At 38.6% G+C, this 24,544-nt stretch overlaps 2 protein-coding genes across 2 annotated transcripts in view; one reads left to right on the top strand and one right to left on the bottom strand.

Annotated features, from left to right (window-relative positions):
- LOC145996062 (uncharacterized) overlaps positions 1-24,544 on the bottom strand; it is a 367,735-nt gene that overhangs the window by 167,443 nt on the left and 175,748 nt on the right. The window lies entirely within an intron of this gene.
- The window catches only part of LOC145996476 (3-hydroxyisobutyryl-CoA hydrolase, mitochondrial-like), a 33,952-nt gene continuing 22,215 nt past the window's right edge, over positions 12,808-24,544 (top strand). The window contains exons 1-4 of the mRNA XM_083132966.1: positions 12,808-12,906; positions 13,865-13,932; positions 18,019-18,972; positions 20,282-20,424. Coding sequence (XP_082989092.1) covers positions 13,872-13,932; positions 18,019-18,972; positions 20,282-20,424 — 1,158 coding nt within the window. The 5' untranslated portion in view covers positions 12,808-12,906; positions 13,865-13,871. The remainder of the gene's footprint in view (positions 12,907-13,864; positions 13,933-18,018; positions 18,973-20,281; positions 20,425-24,544) is intronic.

Here is a 24,544-nt window from a genome sequence, read left to right as displayed (position 1 = left end):
ATACTTAATATAGCCGGCATCCGTGGCGGAGTGGTTAGCACACCACGCTACGACACCATAGGTCCCGGCTTCGAATCCCGACCTGGGCATTCTTTGTGTATCCCTTCATCAGTGGCGGAGATTAGGGAGCGTGGGGGGCCTTTTGCCCCCGTACAATGCTAAACATAATTTACCAAGGAAAAGTAAACGTCCCTGGCGCACCAATCACCGCCACTGCCCTTCATCAGCTCATCATATCACTCATCCTCATCCTCGCGATTAACCAAAAGTGGTAGAAATGCGAAGTAAAAAAAAATAATACATAACATTTATTTTGGAGGCATGTGTCCCCCTTTCCCTCCCGCTAAATCCTCGAATGTTTGTGTGCTTTGCATGCTTCTGTTTGAACTTTGTACAGCGGAATCTATGAGTATTACCGTGCAAATTGTCCATCACCATGTTTGTGCACTTTATTTGACCCAATAAGAGCTTCAAGAATTAAAAGAAAACTCAAAACAAGCTGTTGGGAACTTCTGCACCAGCATACATAAAAATCCATCGCTTTAAAACACACATAGGATGTACAATGTAAGATAAAAAATTATGAAAGTAGTCATGGACAATTTGCGCGGTATTACTCATGGATCCCACTCTAGTACCACTCTAGATAATAGCCCCGTCCAGTTCGCTACACTTTTTGACACTAGCTGCAGCGCAGGTGTATCCCGGTGTCACGCTGGTGCAGGGAAATTACGTTCAACCAAGTTGACGGTGTTCAAGTTCAGAAGATTCAACGAATGCCTGTGTGTTGCTTTAAACGTTCATTTGATTATAATCACGCACCACGTGGCCACACGTAGTGCAAGCATTAAATCGTAACGAACTGTTGGTCGTTGGGATCCTACCAGAAACCTAACCATTATGCTTGGGTGATGTAGCTTCGTCATTCATTCATCCTCACTGGTGAGCACTCGCCCTTAGGCAGATAACTTGATGGTAATAGGCGAGAGGTTACTTTCACACTTGAAATGGCACAACACTAAGAACTTGGATTTTATGTCTTCCAGTTTAGACCAACATGGTTAGAGAAGGATATTACGTGTCTATTCGATGCTGAAGAAATCCTCGGAGAAAACTCCTAGAAATGCTCTATGCAGACTCGCTCAAGCTCCCCGATCTTTCTCCTTCCTCGTACCAAAGCAAAAGACCCCAAGTCGCCCGTTACACTCTAACTTATCCTTTCTTCCACCACCTGGTTATTGCTCCCTAATACCCGTTGATCAGCAACTTCCTTTCAATCAACCAGGAAGACTGATTTGATACTGACTTAGCATTCTTTGAATGCTTCAGAGAGTAACGGCCGACGAAGGAGGTTATTGCTTTTGGCTTGCTACTTTTCTCTAATCAGGGGAACCTGTTACGAAATACACTACTCGCCCGACCCTGTGGCCGAGTGGTTAGCACATCGCGCTGCGACGCCAAGGGTCCCGGGTTCGAATCCCGGTCGGGCTTGGTTGTTTGTGAATGTCCATTCATCAATTTCATCATTTCATCACTCATCCCCATCTTCGCAAATTAGCCAAGAGGCACAAAACGCGAAGTAAAATAAACTAAATCAAATCAAATCAAATACACTACTTGAAGCCCAATGAAGTAGACGAGTCGGTGTTGCACTGTGTAAAGTTCAAGTCCTGATTCGAACGCCACTTTCCTAGAAAGTCCCGATCCTTCTGACAATCATATGTCTAGTCCGCGTGAAGCCCAGTAAACCCTACCGTCAAACCTTTCCCGCCAATAGCGTCCATTTTAGGAATTGACAGTGCATGTCAAGTCCACGTGGAGTAAACGAGACGTTGCCAATTCAGTTTCTTTAAAGATTTCGTTACGTGAGGTTACGGTTATCTTCGCTAGGTTGTGTTACTGTGTTGTGCTATTGTTTTTAATACAAGGTGGAGACCGTGGGAGTGAAACATCGTCGCAGTACGGGTCTAAACACTGCAGATACAAGTGACAACAGCGCTTCTCAGAAAAAGAGTTACTGGCTTGAAACCAGATACGCGTCCGGAAAGCGACTGCATTTATCAGCCTTGCCAGCAGCGTGTACAGCATCGCTCTGCCCACTCGATTTCCCCCCTCTTCTCTGCCGTTATGCGCGGCCTTGCCCCAGGATAGGGTATACTGTCTGGCTTCCTTAGCTGAGACCATGGACGGAAGTGCGCATGCGTCAACTGGCAGTGTTCATTGGCAAAATAGGGGTGACGGCACATTGTTCAGGAAGCGGGTTTCGAGAAAATCGTCTGCTGTTGAAAAAACAATGAAGTTTCAAACGTAGTAACATCGTCGCCAAAATACGTATAGATGTTTACGAATTATGTAAGGGTACAGAATGAAAAAAGAATAACCATCCATATACTATATAAGCAAACGGAACATATCAGGAAAGTATTCATTACGTCACATTAGTAGATAAACTTGTTTGTAAACCAGTAACTTTATTTTGGATCATTCAATTAAATTGGTCTCCTTAGTAAATCGTATAATCAGCACAAATGTACACAGCAGTTATCGGGATAGTATTCACTAATAATAGTATTATTATGCAAAGTATTATAAATACAATAAAGAAAATATAGTACCTGAATGGTTTGTGGCATTGAGTATTATACCAAGGGCATTTTGTAGAATGTGCAACAGAGACCAAAACGTCACAGTTTTCTTTGTTCCACTTCGAAACGGTTTGTTACGAATTGTAAGAGACATCACAAACATAACACATCAAGCAGTAATAAACACAGCAAGCGAACCCTATAGAGCGACCGCAAGGAAAAAAAAACATGGACGAAAAGTCCCAGCGCAGCTTTCCCTTCTTCCGTTCAGCTCGTGCCGTAAGGAAGCATGGTCCACTCTCCCCCTCCCCTCCTCGCGGGAGTACGGTGCACAGACTTCGCGGGTCTGCGCAGGTTTTATTGGTTGTGGTTGGACTATAGCAAACAAGAGCCACAGGGTGGTGTTCTACCCGCTTCCCCTCTCGCATTTGGAATCGTACTTTCCAGCTAGTTTCGTTTCCCTTGGCCGGACTGTATGTCAAACTGGCGTTCGAATCAGGACTTGAACCATGACCAACAAAGACGCGTGAGTGCCGAGAGAGTAAAAAAAGTGCACTGAACTAGACAAGGCAAGTAAAAATATACCTTCACAGCTGCTACAGAGGAAGTAAGCAACTTCGTGTATCACTTTAAGGTCTAATAGGAAGGAAAGTGCAATGGGGAAGTCAGTATCCGTGAAAATTTCCCGGCAGCGCTGTCAAAGCATGCAAAACCACCTTTAACGAAAGAGAGTGAAATTAATTACCAGCTCGCCCCGTTCTCGACGCTATGTGACGTTTATTGCATTCTGAAATGGAAGCCTGAATAACGAAGCCGCTTATCAGCAATTACATCGTGCGCGTAAGTCAATATTTAATTATCGGCCCCTCCTGCAGATATTGGCAAATATGCGCAAGTCATACATTGCAATCAGGCACCCGTGTCAGAATGTGAGAATGTGCCGAATGACAGCTGTTAATATGATAAAGGTTGTGTATTACGGCGATGTTAAACCGCGTTGCAAATCAAATGGCGCTGCAGTCGTTCTGACACGAATCGAAGAGGGTTTGGTTATTGGATTGGTCACGTATGATTTAAATTGTCGCCACAGGGTGTTTGCAAAGTTGTATGTGCACACCCCTTAATTTTCTTCCGCACCCCCTACGTTCAACTCAAAACACTAACCCTTACAGACCGTTATTATTTGTATGCAACAGGCAAGCACTGAAAGAGATGCATTGGCGGCAGCCTCTATAAAGATCAGCGGTCGTTTTTTTTTCTTTCGTCAGCATTATTCTTATGCAGTTTTTCTTCTCTTGTTTCTTCAAGTGGTCTGTTTGTGGTTTTCGATAATTGCCTATAGCTTAATGTGAGTTATGTCTCTTTTTTTCTTTTTCTTTCTTGCATTGTTGATAAACGGTTTATTTTCCGTCTGCTTGTTTCTTCCTTGCACTGGAGCAAAAAGTTTAGCTGCTCTCAATGTATCACCAAGTCGTGATCGGGAAATTATATTTAATGCAAGTTGTAACGTGAAGGGTGGTTTTCTTGTTAATGGTTCTCTGTATTTGTATACGTAACATGTCTAGTAAACGTACCATTTCAGGCTTTTTCAAAAATTGTTAGGAAGGGGTCCAATGTTCACGAAGAAATTTTACAGTTTGTTATTGGAAATAGTGCAGCAGAATGGATTTTAACGAAGACGAAGTTGCTGTGCACTTCGCGTTTTGTCCTGTGGCAGACGGAAGATCTAATGTACTATGTATTTTGTACCTCCATTGAAAAGGTTTAAAAATTGTGTTTGAAAGGCAAGGATAATTTAATTTTATATTTCACTACATAGTTCAATAAGAGTGCAACGTACATGTGAATGTTTACACTGTATGACCACTTTCTTGGAGTGGAAGACATATCATGGACTTCCAGGAGGAGGGCAAGGGGGCACAACCTCCCTGGAAAATGTATGCCAATCTAAAGTTATATATTTCACACATATAATTTAATTTTGGTCAGTATGGCAATTAGGGGTGCAGTTACCCCCCCCCCTCGGTTTTTGCTATTATTGCCCCCGCACTATGCTAAAGCTTATTTACCAAGGGAAAGTAAACTGTTCTTGGACCCCCCCCCTCTCCAGTTTTGAAAGGTTGAATGCGTGTTTCATGTTTTCCTAATTTTCAGCATGATTTCCCCTAGATGAATAATCCTGTCGCCGCCTTTGGCTGTGTGGCTAATATTGCAGACACATCTCGGTTGTTGTTTTTTTGTTGTTGTTTTTTAGCCTATAAGTTCATTTTGCCTGTAGTATTATATCGATGTGAAACTTAGTCCCTTACAATAAAATAGGAAGGTAAATTAAGAGGAATTGAAAATAAAATCCTTAGAAAAATATTTAGACCTAAAAGGTATATAGCAGACTGGTGAGTGGACAAGGTAACATAATGAAGAACTGCATAATTTGTATTCATGTCCAGACATGATTAGAATAATTATATCAAGAAGACTCAGGTGGGAAGGCCATGTGGCACGAATGGGAGAGGAAAGAAAAGTGTTGGGAAACCTGATGGTAAGAGACCTGCAGGAAGGCCAAGACCAAGATGAAGGAATAATGTTGCGGTAGTCGTCGCCTTATAATCAAGGGATCCCGGGCTCCATACCCGGTGGAGGCACATAGTGGTTCGGATTCCACTTTAAAACAGTAGGTCCAGTCCCGATTAGCCTATTTGTGCATAATGTGGGCATAAAACAACATATGAAACCATTTCAAACAAGGTAAAGCAATAACAGAGACAACCGCAGTTTGGATAAGTCCACCAAAAACTAGTTTATCCGATCGCAATGATCCGAAAACCCGATTTATCCAAAAAAAAGTTTTAGTCAATTTTTAAAATATTTCCCCTCTACAATAAATATTTAATAGTGTACACAAACGATTCCACGTAGTGTAATATCGTACACGACATATATGCTACTATTATGTTTATTGTGTCATATTCACTGTAATTGTTTGATATACAATGTATGTTTAACACAATGTGTGATTGATAGTATTCTAACAAGTAACTGTTCCAGAGAATATGCACTATTAGAAGTAACTGTTAAATTTACGATATTCTACTGCTAAAATTTAACAGTAGATCTGTTAACTTTTAAAAAAAAATGAAGCTGTTTTTCCCGTGAACGTATGCGCATTCATGACGTCACCTCTCTGTGGTGAGGACAGAATGAGAAGTAAAGATGGTGTTGGTAAACACCTAGAATATTACACACACACACACCAACGTTTTCGGGGCCTCCCCGATGGTGCAGTGGTAGCGTCGTTGCCTTGTAATCAAGGGGTCCCGGGTTCGATACCCGGTGGAGGCATATAGTTGTTCGGATCCCCACTTTAAACTGTATGTCCAGTCCCGATTAGCCTTACTGTGCACAAAGTGGACTTAAAAAACACCAATTAAAAACCAAACCAACCATCGTGTTCGTGGTGCAGGCACATTGTGGTTCGGATCTCACTTTAGGTCCAGCCAGTCCGGGTTAACCTATCTGTGCATAAAGTGTGCTTAAAACTCAAACACTTTAGTCGGGACGAAAATTTTCCACATGACCTTTCTTTTAAGAAACGAAAGCTTTTTTGCTTAATTACTTGTTATTTATTATCCTCGAGGTTAAATTACGGCAAGTGTTGTGAAGGATGTTATATATATATAATCTTGATTTGTTTTACGTTATTTAGCGTGGCTTTTTAACCTCTTCTGGCTAATCGCGACGATGAGGATGAGTGATGAATTTGAATTTGATTTAAAACTTTTTGGGTGCGTCAGCACTGAGGCCATTTTGCACCCGTCACATTATACGGGGTCCAGCCCCTTATCATAACAAAAATCAAAGCGTGTCTGAAGACTAAAATGTTCTTACCTTGGTTAAAAGCTGAGGCTAAAAAGGGCGCTCGCCAGAGCCTCGTTAGTCTGCAGTCCAGGGTGTACTACGTGGAAGTGAGGTTGACTATTGGGTGCACTATGTTGAAGGAGCTTCCCTTACACCCCAGGATGAGAGATGACATGAGGGAATTGATGAAGTCACACTCATAAGTAGGGAGCGGAATTTGATGCAATGTCATCTTTTTTCTGACATCTCGGACACGATGCCCATTAAATATACACAATATTACACTTCGTCTAAAACCCAAAAAAGGTAATTTTAAAGTGCATTTTTTTGCCAATATTCAGGTTTTAGGTCATTTTCCCCGATTTTTGGAATTTTCCCGTCATTTTTCGCTATACTCAATGTATTGTTTCGTCATATTTTATCGCTTCTTTCATTTTGGTAATATTCTTGAGTCTTTTCACCAAGGTGAACATAGGCCTATATAGATCTCGCAAGCACAGATGCGGGAAATTAATGCATTTTACACCAATTCATTCAGAGTATACGACTTTTTCATTAAATTGTTTAAAAATTATTCGGTTGTTTCCATTGGAAATCCTCGTTGCATATTTTGATTGAATGTGCATGTGGTAACATTTGGTGCAGTTTCTTTTTTAAAAAAAAACAAGATTGCATTTTGTTTAATTTCCTTTTCATTTCAATTTTTAACCTGAAACTAACAAATTTAATGGTCATTTTTTTGCATTTTTTCCCATTTTTTTAGGACATTCTATAGGTCATACATATACCTATATTTTTTAGGTCATCAACTTTCGCTCCCTACTCATAAGGTAGCCTACACCTATGCCAAAGTAGGGATTCGAAGCCGGAACCAATGGCGTCGTGGCGCGCTGTGCTAACCAATGCGCACGGAGGTCGGACAAAGCTAATGGAGACAGGACCTACAGTTTGAAAGTGGAGAACCATATTTTGTATTTGTATTTTTTTTTTTCTGGACATTCTAATGCCAGTAACGTTCATGATTTACCCCAAGCGTTTCGTTTGTATAACTTTTCTGATCCAGATGACATGGCCCTGTTTTTCTTGGCGTTCTTGGTTCGTTGTGAGCCTGGAAGGGAAAATGATTGCATTTCTAAGCCAAGACACCGTGATTTACGTCGCACGCATTCTTAGACCCTTCTTGAATTATCTGCCCCCAGTTTACTCCCCCTCTGGTTCCAGGAATGCGAAAGGAATTTATGATATTAAAGGGAAGATGCTTCCCTCAATGTCGCGGGAGACGATGGCACTGGACACACAAAGAGGATGCGAGAAGAACAAAGCAAATACCCTTGTTCCCAAGTGTCCTTCAATATTGTACCCGTACAAGGATTCTCTGTTTGTGGATATACGCTCCCTTTTGTCCATCGTGAGCCGTTTTCTTTCCGCAGAACGTAATATCTTTTGGTTTCTACTGAAGAATTAGATACTGGCAGTGCCTTTGTTCTAGCGGTACGCAAAGGTACGCAAAGATACGCAACGGTACGCCGTACCGGCACCTTTTTACATGTGAGAATAAAAGTAATAACATCTTATTTTATCGAAAGAATTTGTGTGTGTGTGTGTGTAACAAACATGAATGCACAATCGTTTATGAACATACCACAACATTTTGCGTACTTCTTTCATGTGTGCCAACAGAAAATTTTTGCAAGGGTGTCAAAATTTAAAATACGCATCCTTTAAATTATATTGACATCATGTTGAAAGGTCACCATCAGAAAGAATTGCTATGAAAAAAAGAGCGAAGCAAGAAAGGGTGGAGAAGGAGAAAAATTGATAGAATTAAAGAAGCCGCCGAGAAAGAGAGAAGGAAAAAGAAGGGGAACAAGCGACAGGCAGATACAAAGAAATAAAGAAGGAGGAAGACAACACGCACACATAGACAGAGAGAGAGAGAGAGAGAAAGAGAGAGAGAGAGAGAGAGAGAGATAGGAAAGTGAAGTAAATTGAGAGTGAAAAAAAGAGAAGCGAGAGAGGGTGTGTGGAAATAGAGATACCAGAAAGAAGAGAGAATGGAATAGATAAATCAGAGAGAACAGGGGAAGAAAGAAAATTGAAAACGTGGGAGAAAAAGATAAATGTAAAAGAAAACAGGCAGAAACAGTGAGAGAAGTAACAGAAGATCGACAAAGAGAAAGAATAAAGAAAAACATCATAAAACTGGAGGGAAAACATAGAAAAAGAAATGATCAAGAAGAGAGGAAGTAAACACGAATGAATAGTTACTAAAACTGAGAAAAGGTCGAGAGCTAGAAGAAGTAGTAAACATTTTTTGCTATTCCAAGTTGAAGACTACCAGAATCTTTCTTCCAGAAAAAAAGCCTACATTAAAACGAATTACATCAAAATTTAGCTTAATCAATTCTGCATTAATCTATGCTACTCATTTCTTTCTCGAGTAGGCCTTATATTTTTTATCGTCGTGAGAAAAAAATTTATACAGACTTTTATTCAGCGGAATAAAGCAGTATGTGGAATTGGAACGTCGCAACACGGCACACAGCTATGTCCGTTGAACAGCGGAAACTCCCGGCGGGCGATGCGATTCAATCCTTGCGGCGTTGCCAAGCTCCACGTACAGCTTTACTCCTCTGAATAAAAATCTGTATAAAAATCGGTTTCGAAATGTGAATTGGCAAATGATAATGCATTTTTAAAACAGATGCAAAGAGCTTCAAAACAAGACCAGTATTGTATTTGTAGGGCTACCCAATGCTAAGAAAACGTTGTTTCGCAAAATTGCTAAATATGGCTTTCTGAGAAATTTTAAAAACTTAAAAATTAATAATTGTGTTTAAAAGCTTCCTGCCTACACCCTACTAAAATTTCATAACGATTGGACAACCCGATTTTGATTTACAGCATCTTGAAGATAGCGATCCTTTGCAAAACTAAAAGAAAAACACCCTTCTTATGTTCCCACAACGATAAAAATTTGAACGGATACTCGAAAAACAATAGTTAGCATAGATTAACGCAGAATTGAATAAGCTAAAATTTGATGTAACTCGTTTTAATGTAGGTCTACCGGTTAAATTTTAATTGGAGTCCAAACTCTAGTAACTATAATTTTTAATCCGATGGTTCCGAACCACTATGTGCCTCCACCGGATATCGATTCCGGGACACCTTTATTTCAAGGTGACGACGCAGTGGCGGAGATTGGGTGCCAAAACCGGAGGGACAAGGTGACAAAACTAGGGGGGCAAACACAGTATATTTCCCTTTGTAGATAAGATTTAGCATAGTGCGGGGGCAAAAGTGGCGAAAAGTGGGGGGCAACTGCCCCGTGGCCCCCCCTAATCGCCGCCGCGACAATGTTATCACTACCCCATCGGGAAGGCCCAAAGAAGTTTCCCGGCAGGTAATGACATGAAGAGGTTGAGAAAGAACCCTTAGAAACCTCCTGTAAACTTCACTTCACTACAATTTTCCTTTATTGAAGGGCGAGGTTCAGCCTGCTGCTGTTTTGCCACCTAACCCCAATGGATACATACGCTCAGTGCCGGATCTACAAGCCGCGAAACCCCGCAGTGCGGAGGGGCCCGGAGACAAGTAAGCCTTTAAGGGGCCCTCAGCCATTGACATAGTAGAGGGTTCGCGTATGTAAAAAAATAAACGTAGTTACTCAGGGGGACAGAAATGAATACAATATATACAGGTAAAGGTAAAGTTCCCCGTGCACATAGCACCGTGCCATGAAGGCACATTTAGGGTATGTGGAGCTAGGGCCTCACATATTTTCCATGTCTGATATCTTGGAGGTGGTGTGATCAACACCACACTCCGGCCACCATTACCTTCCCACCGGGTACCATTTGATTTCAGGCTGTTGTGGGTCCTGGGGCCGCATTATCCGGGGACAAAACCGGAAAAATCCCTACCTTAGATCACCCACCTCGGGGTGTTCCACGTGTCAGTCATACTAGAATCAAATCAGGCTAGAATTTCACAAGAAATGCAGTGGTGAAGGTTTCTTCAACCTATCTTTAATCAGGAAAAAGTTATGACTGCATGATTGTAACAAGTATCATTTTCCAGGTGTGAGAAAAGAGTGTCATATATATATATATCACATCGCCACGGGCGCCGTAACCGGGGGGCAGGGGGAGGCCCAGGTCCCTCCAGTTCTCGTTTGGCTGCCCTATATAGGGGGTACAATCCAATGTATAACTTTCAATATATGACATAATTATGCACACAACAGGTGGGAAATTCTGAAATAAGCCGAATCAATAATGTGGGACTAACACTCAGTTTGAGCCTCTTTCTTTATACTGGTGCACACCAATGTGGTTCCTCCTAAGCCTAACCTGTTTCTACATGACCAATTGTACCCAGCCTAACTCCTTTACTTTTTATGGGGTTCATTTTCAAGAATTACACACACGCATACAATATATATATATATATATATATATATATATATATATATATATATATATATATATATATATATATATATATATACACACACACACACACACACACATAATGTATGTGTGTGTGTGCAGGTAGTTTGGTAGAGGGGGCATTGGTAATAATTTGCGGGGGTGGGGGGGCAAGGTTTGTAGATCCGGCACTGCATACACTACTTATTAAATACAGCTGGACCCTGTGGCCGAGTGGTTAGCACATCGCGCTGCGACGTCAAGGGTCCCGGGTTCGAATCCCGCTCGGGTTTGGTTGTTTGTGAATGTCCATTCATCAATTTCATCATTCATCCCCATTTTTCCAAAATTAGCCAAGAGGCACAAAATGCGAAGTAAAATAAACTAAACCAATCAATCAAATCAATTATTAAATACAAACAACAAACCAACAACAAAAAAACAAATGAAACGTGAAACCTTGATGCAGTCAAAAACCTACACGTGTAGTTTCTATGTATCTTATCATAGAAAAACTCAATTCAATTTTGAGATGTAAGGTGTGACCAGTTTTGAAGACACCCAAGTATATCCACGTAGCACACCCTGGACTGCATTTTGCAGACTAAGGCCTTCTTTGGACGAAAGCATTTTCCTTATTAACATTTGTGCCATGACCAAAAAGCTACCGTGTAAAGTGAAAAATCTTATGGCATTTCAGATACCATACTGATAGGCTCGGTCCGTAGCATTTTTCGTAGCGTAACCAATCAGAAGCGACCTCTAGGTCACGAGTGCAGTTGTAATGGCGGCAGCTTGAGATGGAAACAATGTATCACTTCACATTTTTAAAAGACGATAACTATTCAACCGAGAGGAATAACGTTTCGTATAAAACGTTATTAGGTACAAAACAATGGCGCTGCTTAAACACATACTTTACAACGTTTACTGTACACGCATGGAAGAATATTTTAGATGTTTCAAATGTAAACACGTGCACTCAGCATAAATGGTGTAACTCAACGTGCCTTTCATGCTGTACATGTTATACATTCTAATCGGAAAAGCTACCCGAAAAGTTACATGAAATGCTTCCGTGTAAAGTACTATCTGCTGTAAGATTTTTGGAAGCATTTACATAGCATTTATGCTAGCAGAAATGTTAAAGGAAATGCCATCGTCTAAAGCCGACTTAACAATTCTGGCTTCTGGACCCACAGCCAGGATAATTTTCTGTGGAACTCTTGTTGTGTCCTGTTCATGTGTGTTTGTTGAATGTCCTCCCGTCAATTCACCTTATCATCTTTCATCCTCATATTCGCAAGCTCGATACCCAATGGAGGCACATAGTGGTTCGGATCCCACTTTAAGCTGTAGGTCTAGTCCCGATTAACCTTACAGTGCATAAAGTGGACTTAAAACTCCAAATCAATCAGTCATATTCGCGATTAGCGAAAAGTAACAGAAAACCGAAGTACAATACAAATCAAACAAACATTTCAATTTTAATGACTTTTATCCTCGCTCTGTGTCATGTTCATTTCCCAATGAAATAATAAAAGTATAGATAACCATAGATATTCAAAGCTAGATTACAAAGGAGATGTAGAAATTATTAGACGAAACTTAAAAATAAGTTCTTAAACGAAAAATACAATGTGCGTATGGAAGAAAATATATCTGTGTTTATTTCCTCAACAAAGCACATAAACCACAATTTACTTGTTTGACCACTTTGTTCTATCACGAAATATTGTAATAAAATTGTTGGTTCCGCATAATAAAAGAAAATTATTGAGGCAACAATATTTCTTCAGAAACTGGTATTGTTATTTATGCTTTGTATGCAAGATAGGGAATTGATAAAGAATTTTTATGAATTATTCGAATATTTGAGCCTGCGCAGTTGAAACTTCACATAAAATATTGATCCATTTTGAAAAATATACAATTGACTGAATCAGCTATTATGATACATATTATTTTTCAGGTAACGTGCCTCATTTCGATGGTGTTTTATCGCCAGATTGCATTTATTTCCTTTCGTATTGGTAAGTATTCGTTTAAATTATAAGTTAATTTCTGTAAAATATTTTTTGTGTATAATTTTTCTCGTTCTTATGATACATAATTCTTCATAAAGCTATATACTACTTGTAATCTGTCTCCAGTGTTTTAAACAACGAAACTTGAACTGAATTCCTATCTTTTTCAATTCTTGTGTAATTTTTATCCAAACATTTTCCATGGGTTCAATACAATTTGCATTAATTATGTAGTAACTACAAGTAAGCAAATAGTAGCCGACTCATTTAGACATATAGCAATAACTATTTTTATTAAATGCTCTCGTATCTTGTGTGTGCCTCTTAAATACATAGCACTACAAAAATCATAATGAAAGAATTAAACTGTAAAACTATAAACTTAAAATTATTCATGTAGTAATTACATCATGATTTTTTTGTGAGGATAAACGACTACATAAACTTTGACGCTTGATAATTTGCATACTTAAATGCAAAAACCCAACAGTTTCATAAAATTGAGGTAGAAGTAATATTATTGTAGACAATAGTATTAACATGAATGCAAGCATTGGTTACATTCAAATCGTGTTAAACTACAATTTAACGCTTAGTAATAATAATAACTAATACAACTTTAATATTGTTCGACTTGTAAAAGTTAGTCACTTTACAATGTCAGAGACAAAGTATGGATCTGTCTCTCTATATATGTGTATGTATAGCTATAATTGTTACTCATAATCACGACATGGACATTCCTGTTAGGAAAAGCAATTGGGCCAGATATGTTGAATCAGAAGAATATTTATAACTAATTATTATTATTATTTTATTAGATTATTATTATCGTATGTATAATCATATAGTTATCTTTATGACCTGATTGCTTTATAAAGTTTAGTATAATCTTCCACATCAGTTTAGTTTGATGCATTATAAACCATGTTGAGTATTTATTGTGATCCATGCTTCATTTTAGGATTACAATGGCTTTATTTACAAAAACCCTGCCAAATTCGTTGTGTCGGAATGTGGCACAATTAACAGGTAAGTTTATTTGCATAAAAATTACATTAAAATTTATTTTATAATCTAAATAGAGACTGACACTTTACGTACTTTGTGTAGTAAAAATATTCTTATATGTTTTTTTATATATAGAGAGAGAAGATTCCTCCAACTGTAACTCTGCTAAAATTATGGTTAAAATGACACGATATTTAGAATTTTGATTTAGCAAGCTTTTAGTACATAAATTAGAAACAAATTAGGACCATGGCCTAACTTCAGTGACAGGTCTTGTAAATAGTTATTAAAAGGAACCACACTGGGTCCTGTATTGCAAGTTCTAAAGTTCTTATTTCCTGATTCCGTTTTTTGTGGCAGGTTTCAAAGTTATGAATAAACTAAAAGTTGAATTTTGATCCCGCACGAACCTGAAGGTCCCAGTATCTCCAACTTAAGATAATAAGGACCAGATTTTAATTGGTAGGATAATGTAACATAGCAAGAAGGCAATGCCTTTACACTTCAATCAATAGCAAACTTCTGACTGTGTTTGTTTGAGTGTTTTTTAAAGTCCACTTTATGTACAGAAAGGCTAATCGAGACTGAACCTACAGTTTAAAGTGGAATCCGAAACACTATGAACCTCCACCGGAAGCAAACGTGTGTCTATTGACAAATTACTGGCTAGATTACCTCATGGAAATACAAAATACACTGTCTCTTAGGTTAAATAATATAAATTTCATTTAGACGAAAGTATATTTTTTCATCTGGGAATAACTTTAACGTGATCGGACTATAAGAGTACAACCCAGCAATAACACTGGTCTACAAATTTTCATGAACTTTCTGCTTATGTATATTTCTCAGTCTTATTTTCATAATTTGGACCCGCTGAACACGAATATGACATTGGTTTTCCTGTAATATCAGTTTTTCGTATAATATGGGTCGTTTATTATTTCTTATTGAAAGAGCAACGTGTAGCCTATATGTAATATGTATTATGTAGAAAAACATAAAATTACAAACACAGTACAGTCAGTACCCAGTAAATTACATATATAATGAACAGTATAACAATGAAAAATAGCTAAAGCAATACAATGAAATGAACAGAATACAATAATATTACTCATCAGTTCCTTCATTTAGAACATCTTATGTGACAACATGCCCAAGAGTGAATATTTGTTGTTCGTTGTCTTTTTTGGGAAACACTCCCTTCCCCTTCGTCACGAACTAATCCCCAAATGTAATCACCCATCATGGCACAGTTCCATCTTCCCTGGTATCTGCCTTCCATGAATTGAATGTTCTTATGAAAACGTTAGCCGTGTTCTTCGCTTATCTCTCCCAAATTCTGCCAAAAGAAATCAAGATGCGAATGAAGTATGTGTAATTTTACAGATATTCTACAGCCCAGTGCTCTATATCTATCATTTAGTGTCTTCACTTGATCGTCAAGAGCTTCACTTCTGTTGTGGACCAGAAATCCCTTCACGAAGTTGTGGAAGGCCTTCCAAGCATTTCTTTCCAGCTCGGTCATATTTTGTTTAAGTTCATTACTATTTAGCATGAAACAAATCTGTGGTCCTGCAAAAATGCCACCCACAATTTTTGCCTCTGACAGATAAGGATTTTTTTTATGTACTGTAGAGCAGCTGACTCACTATCCAATGCTGACACAAAATTGTTTTACAAACCTCCGTTTAATGTGTAGCGTTAATAGGAGAATCTTCTCTCTGGGCACTTAAGCTGCGCATATCACATTGTGTTTTTCTGGGATGAGCTCTGTTCTTTCAGGCCACACAGTTTGCTCGTACTGTCCCAGAGACAGAGAAAACAAGAAGAATACTTTGTATACCCACTTTGTAACCCAAGAAGAAAACCAATTATTTTTAAATCACCACATAGGCTATGTCCCACTGGTGTTAATCATATTGGATTTTCTCCAACATCAACTTCCCACTTGAGTAACTTTCCTTCAAGTGGATGGAGTACGCGACTGGAATTGGTTCGTACTGAAAGCCAATTGCACTAAGAGACCACTTATATGAGAACAGTAGCACAGCGACTCTTCCAAAAAAAAAAAAAAACACCTAGTGTCTCTTTCTGAATTTTGTTATTTTACAGGAAGAAAGTAGCAAGTTCCATTCCTTCAGCCGTGAAGCTAAAAGTTCAGACTTATTTTTTGGTAAATTCAGGTCTCGAATAAGGTCATCTAGCTCTTTTTGGTTCAGTAAATGAGGTTTCTTGCTATCCTCATCATCAGTAACAAGGTCACCAGAACTGTCCAAATCACTACCTTCTTCCGCAAACGTGGTTTGGATTGGATTCGATGGTATAGGAAGATCTTCACTGTCAGGAACAGGTGCTCGGGAGGGTTGTATGTCAAGGTACTGTAGCTGACGCCTGTTCTTCCCTCTCTTGAAATTTGGCAGGTCGATCATGCAAAAGTAACAATCATCATGATGATTTGTAGGTTCCATCCACACTCGCACAATCGCAAATGGCATGCCTTTCCTGCTACCACGCAACCAATGTTCCATCGTCGACCTGCAGTTACCACACGTAACATGTGGAGCTCATGGTTTGTCCAGATCACCAACAGCCATTCCAAAGTACTCTTTATAGGCTTCACAAAATTTTGACCCTGGTACAATGACATGTTTAACTTGCTTGGGCCAACTATACTACATAGATAACAGAACGAGTCTGCATGTAATTTTCACTTCCGACCCGTTGATATGCTGTTCCATAACAAAGCAAATTAACTTAACGCAGATTAACACACACCCAGACTGAAGTAGTAGACATGGTGGCAGAGAAACAATCTTGAAACACACAACCACAAGGCCAAAGTAGGAATTCAGGTGAGCGCATGTACTCTTCAAATTTACTACGCACCGATAAAAACACACACAAAAAATAGATAAACCACACAGACGGGGTAGACATGAAGGGGGAGTTTCGAACCTTTACACGAGTTAAAATCAACAGCAACTGTGCTTCCATCTAGCGACTGTAAGAGTAAATACACCCATATTGCTGTGGCTAAGGCAGCAGTGCGAGAGAACAAAACATGCTAATATCTTTCAAAATGTTGATATTTCGACAAAATCGTTGCCGGATTCGTGTTTAGTGAGTCGAAATCTATAAGAATTCATCACAAAACAATGATAAGCAAAATCTTGTTGACCAGTGTAATTGGAAAGAAGAAAGTACTGAGGAAAGTCCAAGTAAGGACTCGAATGCAGAATCTTCGGGGTCAAGAGGCTTACACATTTATGGTAGTTGTAATAATTTACTATTCATTATTTTTACTTTCCAGACTAATAACTTTCGTAGTAAATGTGTTAGAGGATATATATTTTTACAAAGAAGTTTATTACTAGCAAGAGCGTTCAACTAGGAATAAAATTATTCAGGGATTTATACAGAAATTTTGATTAGTGATCTAATCAATAAAAATTCGACACCTATGCATTGCTCATTTTTTTAGGGAAAGCTGTTTTTATCGCACCCTGTATATGCTGAAATACTAGCTTAGCTGGGTGTCCCAGGTTCGATTCCCGGTGGAGGCACATAGTGGTCCGGATCCCACTTTAAACTGTAGGTCCAGTCCCGATTAGCCTTACTGTGCATAAAGCAGACTTTATCAACTATTATCACCAATTTTAAACGGAATCTTGGAATGGTAGTAATTACTGAAATGATGAAAATCAGGGAACACTGAAGATTATTATTTGCAGCAAATTGTACATTATGTTAAAAATATACCAAATGCCATAATTTTCACTAATATTAGATTTGTACGTACTGAATTATTAGGATTGCATGATAATGGGAAGATATCACTTTTCCTTAATCAAAATTTAAAACGTTTAATTGTAGTTTGTCTGACATGTCTAAAATATATACATTGTATGTTCTTTCCCTTGAAACATGTGTTTAGATAAAATTATGCGTTATTTATGTGAAATAAGACTTCACAGATTACATTGAAGTCGTATGATCAGCACTTCTACAGAGTATGGTCAACTTCCGAAGCAAGAAAAAAAAATATTTTTACCTAAAAATCCTCTCGTAACGATGATGATATGAATTTTTCTCCTTTTGCAGATCGCGCTGTTGTTCCTAAGGTTCTGGCACGAAGCATAAACACAGATGTTGGAAACGACGTTCTGATTCAGCGACAGGGAAATGTTGGCGTCATCACCCTCAACCGCCCCAAGGTGATGAACGCCATAACGGCCAGCATGGCAGAATGCATCCAGCTCGCTCTGAAGTCGTGGCGAGGAGAAGTCTCCATGGTCCTGCTGAGCGGTGAGGGGCACCTCTTTTCCGCTGGCGGCGACGTGGTTCTTGGTACCGACTACTTACAGCGCTACAAGTGCAATCTCCACCTCGCCAGCCTGTTCTCTAAGACCGTGAGGATGCTTAACGAGTTTCCTGGCTTTGTAGTGTCTCTGGTCAACGGCCCAGCTGCCGGAATCGGGTTCAGCCTCATCCACGCGTCCAGGTTCAATGTCCTCAAGAAGAACGTCTGGTTGGCAAAACCAGAGTCGGCGCTAGGGTTGTGCGTCGACAATGGTAGCTCGTATGCTCTCTCGCGTTTACCATCCCCGCTGGGGACCTATCTAGCCCTCACAGGGCGCTCACTCAAAGCTGCCGATGCCAGAAAGTTTGGAATCGCCGATCTTGTCTGCTCGGATGTCAACTTCCAAAGGCTTCGTAAAGATCTGTTGAACCTGGAGGACCCAACGGAGGAAGATATACGAAGCATCATCCAGAAGCCTGGAGAATACAGTCCAGGCTCTGAACTGGAGGCATCGATGGCAGATATAGAGAACCACTTTTCACACTCCAGCATGGAGGGCATAGTCTCTTCGCTGGAGAATGATGACTCCAAGTGGGCAAAGGACACACTGAAGGACTTGCATAAGCTCAATCCCGTCTCCCTCATTGTCACCAAAAGGATTCTGGACGATGCCCGCAGCCTAAGCTACTCTGAGTGTCTCTTCCGTGAGTCTCTCGTAGGGGCCCGCTTAGCAGAGAATGCGGATTTTAATAAAGGTAAGATGTCATTGTTGCTGATTGCACACGCTAGCCCCGTCTAGTTCGCAGCACATTTTGACTGTCTCTGCACTCGTGCGTTTAGTTGGTGCAACATCGACTCGTCAACTTCGTTGATTTGGTGTCACGTAGTGCATTTGGTGTCTGCGCCGTCTGCACTACGTTCTGGAGCTGTGTAATGTGTGGTGTATGGTCACGTGGTGCGTGCTAACTAACCGAATGAACGTTTGAAGCAGCAGACAGGCATTTGCTCAATCTTCCGAACTTGGAAACCGCTAGTTGGTTGAAGGTCGTTTCCTTGCACTAGCCTGACACCAGGTCACACCTACACTACAGCGAGTGTCAAAAATGGCAAAGAACCAGACGGGTCTAATGTCAGTCCTTGGTGGCTTTTAATTGTGAGAATATGAATTATTTCACACTTGTATTTTCTTCCAAATATCAAAAATATTTTCACAACAGTTTTATCGTGATTATATTATAAAGCACGAAATAGAGGAAGTAACATTAAGGATTTCAAATGAGTTAAACGTTGACGTATAATAACGCATCATATAATACTACTATTTTATTTTTACTGATTAATGATTACATTTTTTTAAATATGTTAGTGCAATACATCATGAACGATTTTGTAGATTCTGCAATGTACAACAGATGGGCAATACTCGTATTAAGGGCAAAACTTCTTGCAAAACGGTTCCCCATATAATAAAAAGTTAGTAGACTCATACATTGCGCTTTCTACAAAGCAAAGAGATCACATATTTTTGAAGACGTAATTCATAAAATGGAAAATATTTTAAAGAATGTTCACATATTGTGGAAGAAAATGCTTAAATCGAAAATTAACATTAATTAAGTTCTTTATTGTTCTCTACTGTATATTAATGCTAATGGAAGAGCCACTTTACATGTTGTTACTGAAACCGTGGCGTTTAACCACATAATTTAAACAGATGTTCCTCGAACAAAAACCTACAAGAAATTGGATGGTAAATTAACAATTATAAAAATTGTCACACTCATGCGTATTGTTGACCGAACATATTGTTGCTTATTCCAAACAGTTATTAAAATTTAAATATTGGGTATGATTTTATTATTCCACAAACCAATAACATACGTGTTTGGAGGTTTAGGTTTAATATTTTTTATATTAATTCATACGTCTGCACGTTTCATATATATTAAAATATTTTCAAACTCTTTAATCCATAAAACGATTGCCAAGTATTATGAACGTAATTACGAACCTAATTGGAGTAGATTCTATATTTTTTAATTGTTATTTATTAATTATTCCCAGCTGTTCAGGCTATTTTTGTGCACAAGAGAGACATTCCCAAGTGGTCCTATTCTAGTCTTTGGGATGTACCAAATGACGTCATCGACAGACTTCTTGGCCTCCCATCAGAAGATGAACAAAGGATTCTTGAAATATTAATGCAGGTTAGTTATGATCAATATATTTTACTTTAAGGCCGTACTAAAGGCAATTTTGTGGTAATTTTTCGATAACAGATGGCAGCACCGTTTGCCATGGCAACCGAGGGCCATGTTGCCAGATCTCCGCGTAAATATAACCAAGGTACATACATACAGGTAGGTCGATTAGGGTACTCGATGTGAGATGACGCCATATTGGTTAGAGGTGAGTTAGTGAATTAAAAAAAGTAGTAAATCAGGAAAATTGATAATCATGAGATTTTAGTTATATGTTCTTCTTACAGAAATAAGCAATATATCATCAGTGGAAGGTAGTAATAGTCGAAATATTAATATAAAATCCGTTGTTTTATATTAAGTATTTGTTTTAATATTTAGAACGCAGAGAAGAAAATGCTATAATGAGTGTAGTTAAATATTAATATAAAATTCGTTGTTTTATGTTCAGTATTTATTTTAATATTCAGAACGCAGAGAAGAAAATACAATAATAAGTGTAGTTAATTCAAACACGAAAGGGGCTAGAGCTCCCCCGAAAGTTTTCGTTTTACACTAGATAAAATTATGCTTTTTGGTTTCTTCTGTGTGTGAAATAAAATAATGTGACGAAAATTTAAGGAGAGAAATAATTATCGAGGCAAGGTAAATTTTTCTACAACCCTGTAATTGATAATAAGTAGTGGGATTGGCTATATAACCAGCTCGATAAAAGAAGAGCCCCCCTCAAGCAGAATTGCCTATACTTAAAACAAGCTCAACATGAGCATATGAGCTTTTTGCTCAAGTGTGGAACCCTGTCTAATCCAAGATTTTTGTAAAAATGCCCTCGGGAATTTTTTGTGAAAGGAAGGGCCCCCTCAGATTGATTTGCCTACACTTATAAAAGGCACTTCTGTGAGATTGTTGTCCATAAACTTGTCAAAAATTGATATTTTTTTTTGGCCACACTTAAAACTAAGCCAAAACACACGCACACATACATATTTACTTCCGGTTTAAGTTCAATTGGGCACCAGGCTCAACTTGTATATCACCCACATACACACCCACACCCACCCACACCCACCCACCCACACATATTTACTTCCGGTCCACTTCCGGTCTACTTCCGGTTTACTTCCGGTCCACTTCCGGTCCACTTCCGGTCCACTTCCGGTCCACTTCCGGTTTGACTACTTCCGGTCCACTTGTGGCCAAGTTGTGGCCTATTTCTGGTTTATTTATATTGCATCATGCTGTGCAATAAATTATTATCCAATATAGAGTTTTGATTTGAACCCCAAGAAATTTTATATAAATACCAAAGCCAAAAATATTAACACACATATACACATATACACATACACACATATACACATACACACATACACACATACACACACACACACACACACATACACACACACACACACACACACACACAAATCACACTGCTGAACCCAACTGATATTTTTTATTAAGTATAGAGTTTTGATTTGAACCCCAAGAAATTTTATATAAATACCAAAGCCAAAAACATTAACACACATACACACATACACACACACACACACACACACAAAGCACAGTGCTGAACCCAACTGATATTTTTATCCAGCATAGAATTTTGATTTGAATCCCAAGAAATTGTATATAATAAACAACAACAAAAATGCCAAATCAAAAACATTGTAATCAATGCAAAAAAAATATATTTAGCTCTAATTGGGCCAGACACCAAAAGATTTGTAACCCAGACAAATGCAGAACTCCCACAAAAATATGCCCCAAATGCAATAGAAAATATAGCATGGAATATTTCACATATAAACATAGAGATACTTGCTCTGTACAGTCATCAACATTGCCCCCACAAGCATCTACATCTGGTCTGAAAAGAAAGCACGAAGCACCTGTTAATGCCAGAGCAGCAAAGCAGCCACGCTATGAACCTATCCATAGCAGTTTTAATGCCCAACTTAGGGATTACCGGTTTGTATTAGAGCCAAGATGTGGTATTGAGAATTTTTTGAACAGTATAAATTCTGATCTGCAGGCAATTCTTAATGCACAAAATGGTTCTTATAAGCTGTCCCTCAAATTGTATACACAATATAAGAAGCCAAATGGCACAAAATTTACACAGCCCCACAAAACAGAAACTGTACCGGTATATTCAAATGCAAATTCAGACAAAATAATAAGCAGTTTGATGGATCAATTGAATATTAAACACTCTGAATTTGCTGCAAAAGAGTCTGGATGGAGCCTATGCGGATCTCCACACAAGTTATATGTTAATATTTCTGAATTCAGCCCATTACAAGGATCTACATATCTGCCATTACCTGCCAATATTAAAAACAAAACAGCCGTGGTTAATATTGAAAATAATGATGAGAAATGCTTTTTGTGGTGTATTTTAGCTGCTTTGTACCCAGTTTCAAGGAATCCTCAGAGAATAAGTTATTATAAACAATATGAACATATTTTTGACGATGCAATGAAGGGTTTAGAATATCCAATGTCTGTACAGAATATTGATAAATTTGAAAAAAGAGCCAGGAATATTAATGGCAAACAATTATCTATTAATGTATTTATTTGTTCCACTGGCAATTGCCCGATAGAACCTCTCAGAATCAGTACAATTGATGATGATTCTGCTGTTCCGATTGATTTGCTCTTAATTGAAGAGGATGGCACATATCATTACACTCTGATACATAATCTTGAAGCTTTAGTGAGAACACAACTAGACAAATCCAATACAATACTCAAGTTGTGTAGAAGATGTTTAAGTGTATTTCATGGCAGGAAAATGGTGAATGGGGTTCGGGAAGTAAATGCAGAAATTGCCAAAAACAAGTTAATTGAACATTTAAAATACTGTGGCAACTATAGACCTGTTCATATGGTGATGCCTAATCCAAGTGAAAATTGCAAATTCAAAAAGTTTGAAGCCTTGTTGGAACACCCAGTATATATTGTCTGTGATTTTGAATCAATTCTCAAATCTCTTGCATCCTGCAATCCAGATCCTGAAGAATCTTCAATTACACCATACCAGCTACATGAACCTTCCAGCTTTTGTTATGTGATTGTACAGGATGGTGTTGTTAGTAAAGAATATTCATACATGGGACCAGATGCCATCAAAATATTTGCACATAAAATAGAAAATGAGTGCCGTGACATAGCATCTAATATCTTATTAAAATCAAAACCCATGTTGCCTTTAACAGAGAAACAGATTGAGGATTTCAACAATGCAGAAAAATGCCCGGTATGTGATTCTGAATTTTCAGATACAAATATCAAGGTGAAACACCATTCTCATACAGATGGTAAATTCTTAATGGCCCTGTGTAATAGCTGTAATATTAAGATCAAGAGACCAAGATTTGTCCCCATATTTTGCCATGGAGCATCCAATTATGATTTTCATCATCTGATCAGGTACGAGGGGTTTGAGAAGCAGAATTTAAATATTTTAGCTGAAAATGATGAGAAATATATATCTATTAGCAAAATAATTAAAGTTAATGGTGTTCCTATTCACATAAGATTTCTTGATTCTTACAGAATTTTATCTGCTAGCCTGGCTACACTGGCCACTCAATTATCTGATGATCAATTCAAAATCACACGTGCATTGTTTCCAAATCAGGACCTGAAATTAATTAGGCGGAAGGGTGTATATCCATATGATTATGTTACAGATTTTTCTAAATTTGATGAGTGTTCTCTGCCACCGCAACATGAGTTTTACAGCAAAATCAGAGGATCTGGAATCACTGATGATGATTATCACCATGCCCAATTGATGTGGAACAAATTAAAATGCCAGACATTTGGTGATTATCACATGGCATATTTGAAACTTGATGTGACCCTCTTAGCAGATATACTTCAAGCATTCAGAAAATCTTCCATGCAAAATTATAAACTGGATCCAGTGTATTTTTACAGTGCCCCGGGCCTAGCATGGGCTGCAATGTTTTTAAACACTAAAATGCCATTGGATCTGATCCAAGATCAAGATATGTATCTGTTTATGGAGCAACGTATAAGAGGAGGCATGGTGCAATGTTCTCAGAGATATGCCAGAGCAAATAACAAATATATGCCTGATTATGATCCA

This window comes from Lepisma saccharinum, chromosome 12 (assembly GCF_977018435.1).
Source record: "Lepisma saccharinum chromosome 12, izLepSacc3.1, whole genome shotgun sequence".
NCBI lineage: Eukaryota > Metazoa > Arthropoda > Insecta > Zygentoma > Lepismatidae > Lepisma > Lepisma saccharinum.
This window is presented reverse-complemented; position numbering and strand designations above follow the sequence as displayed.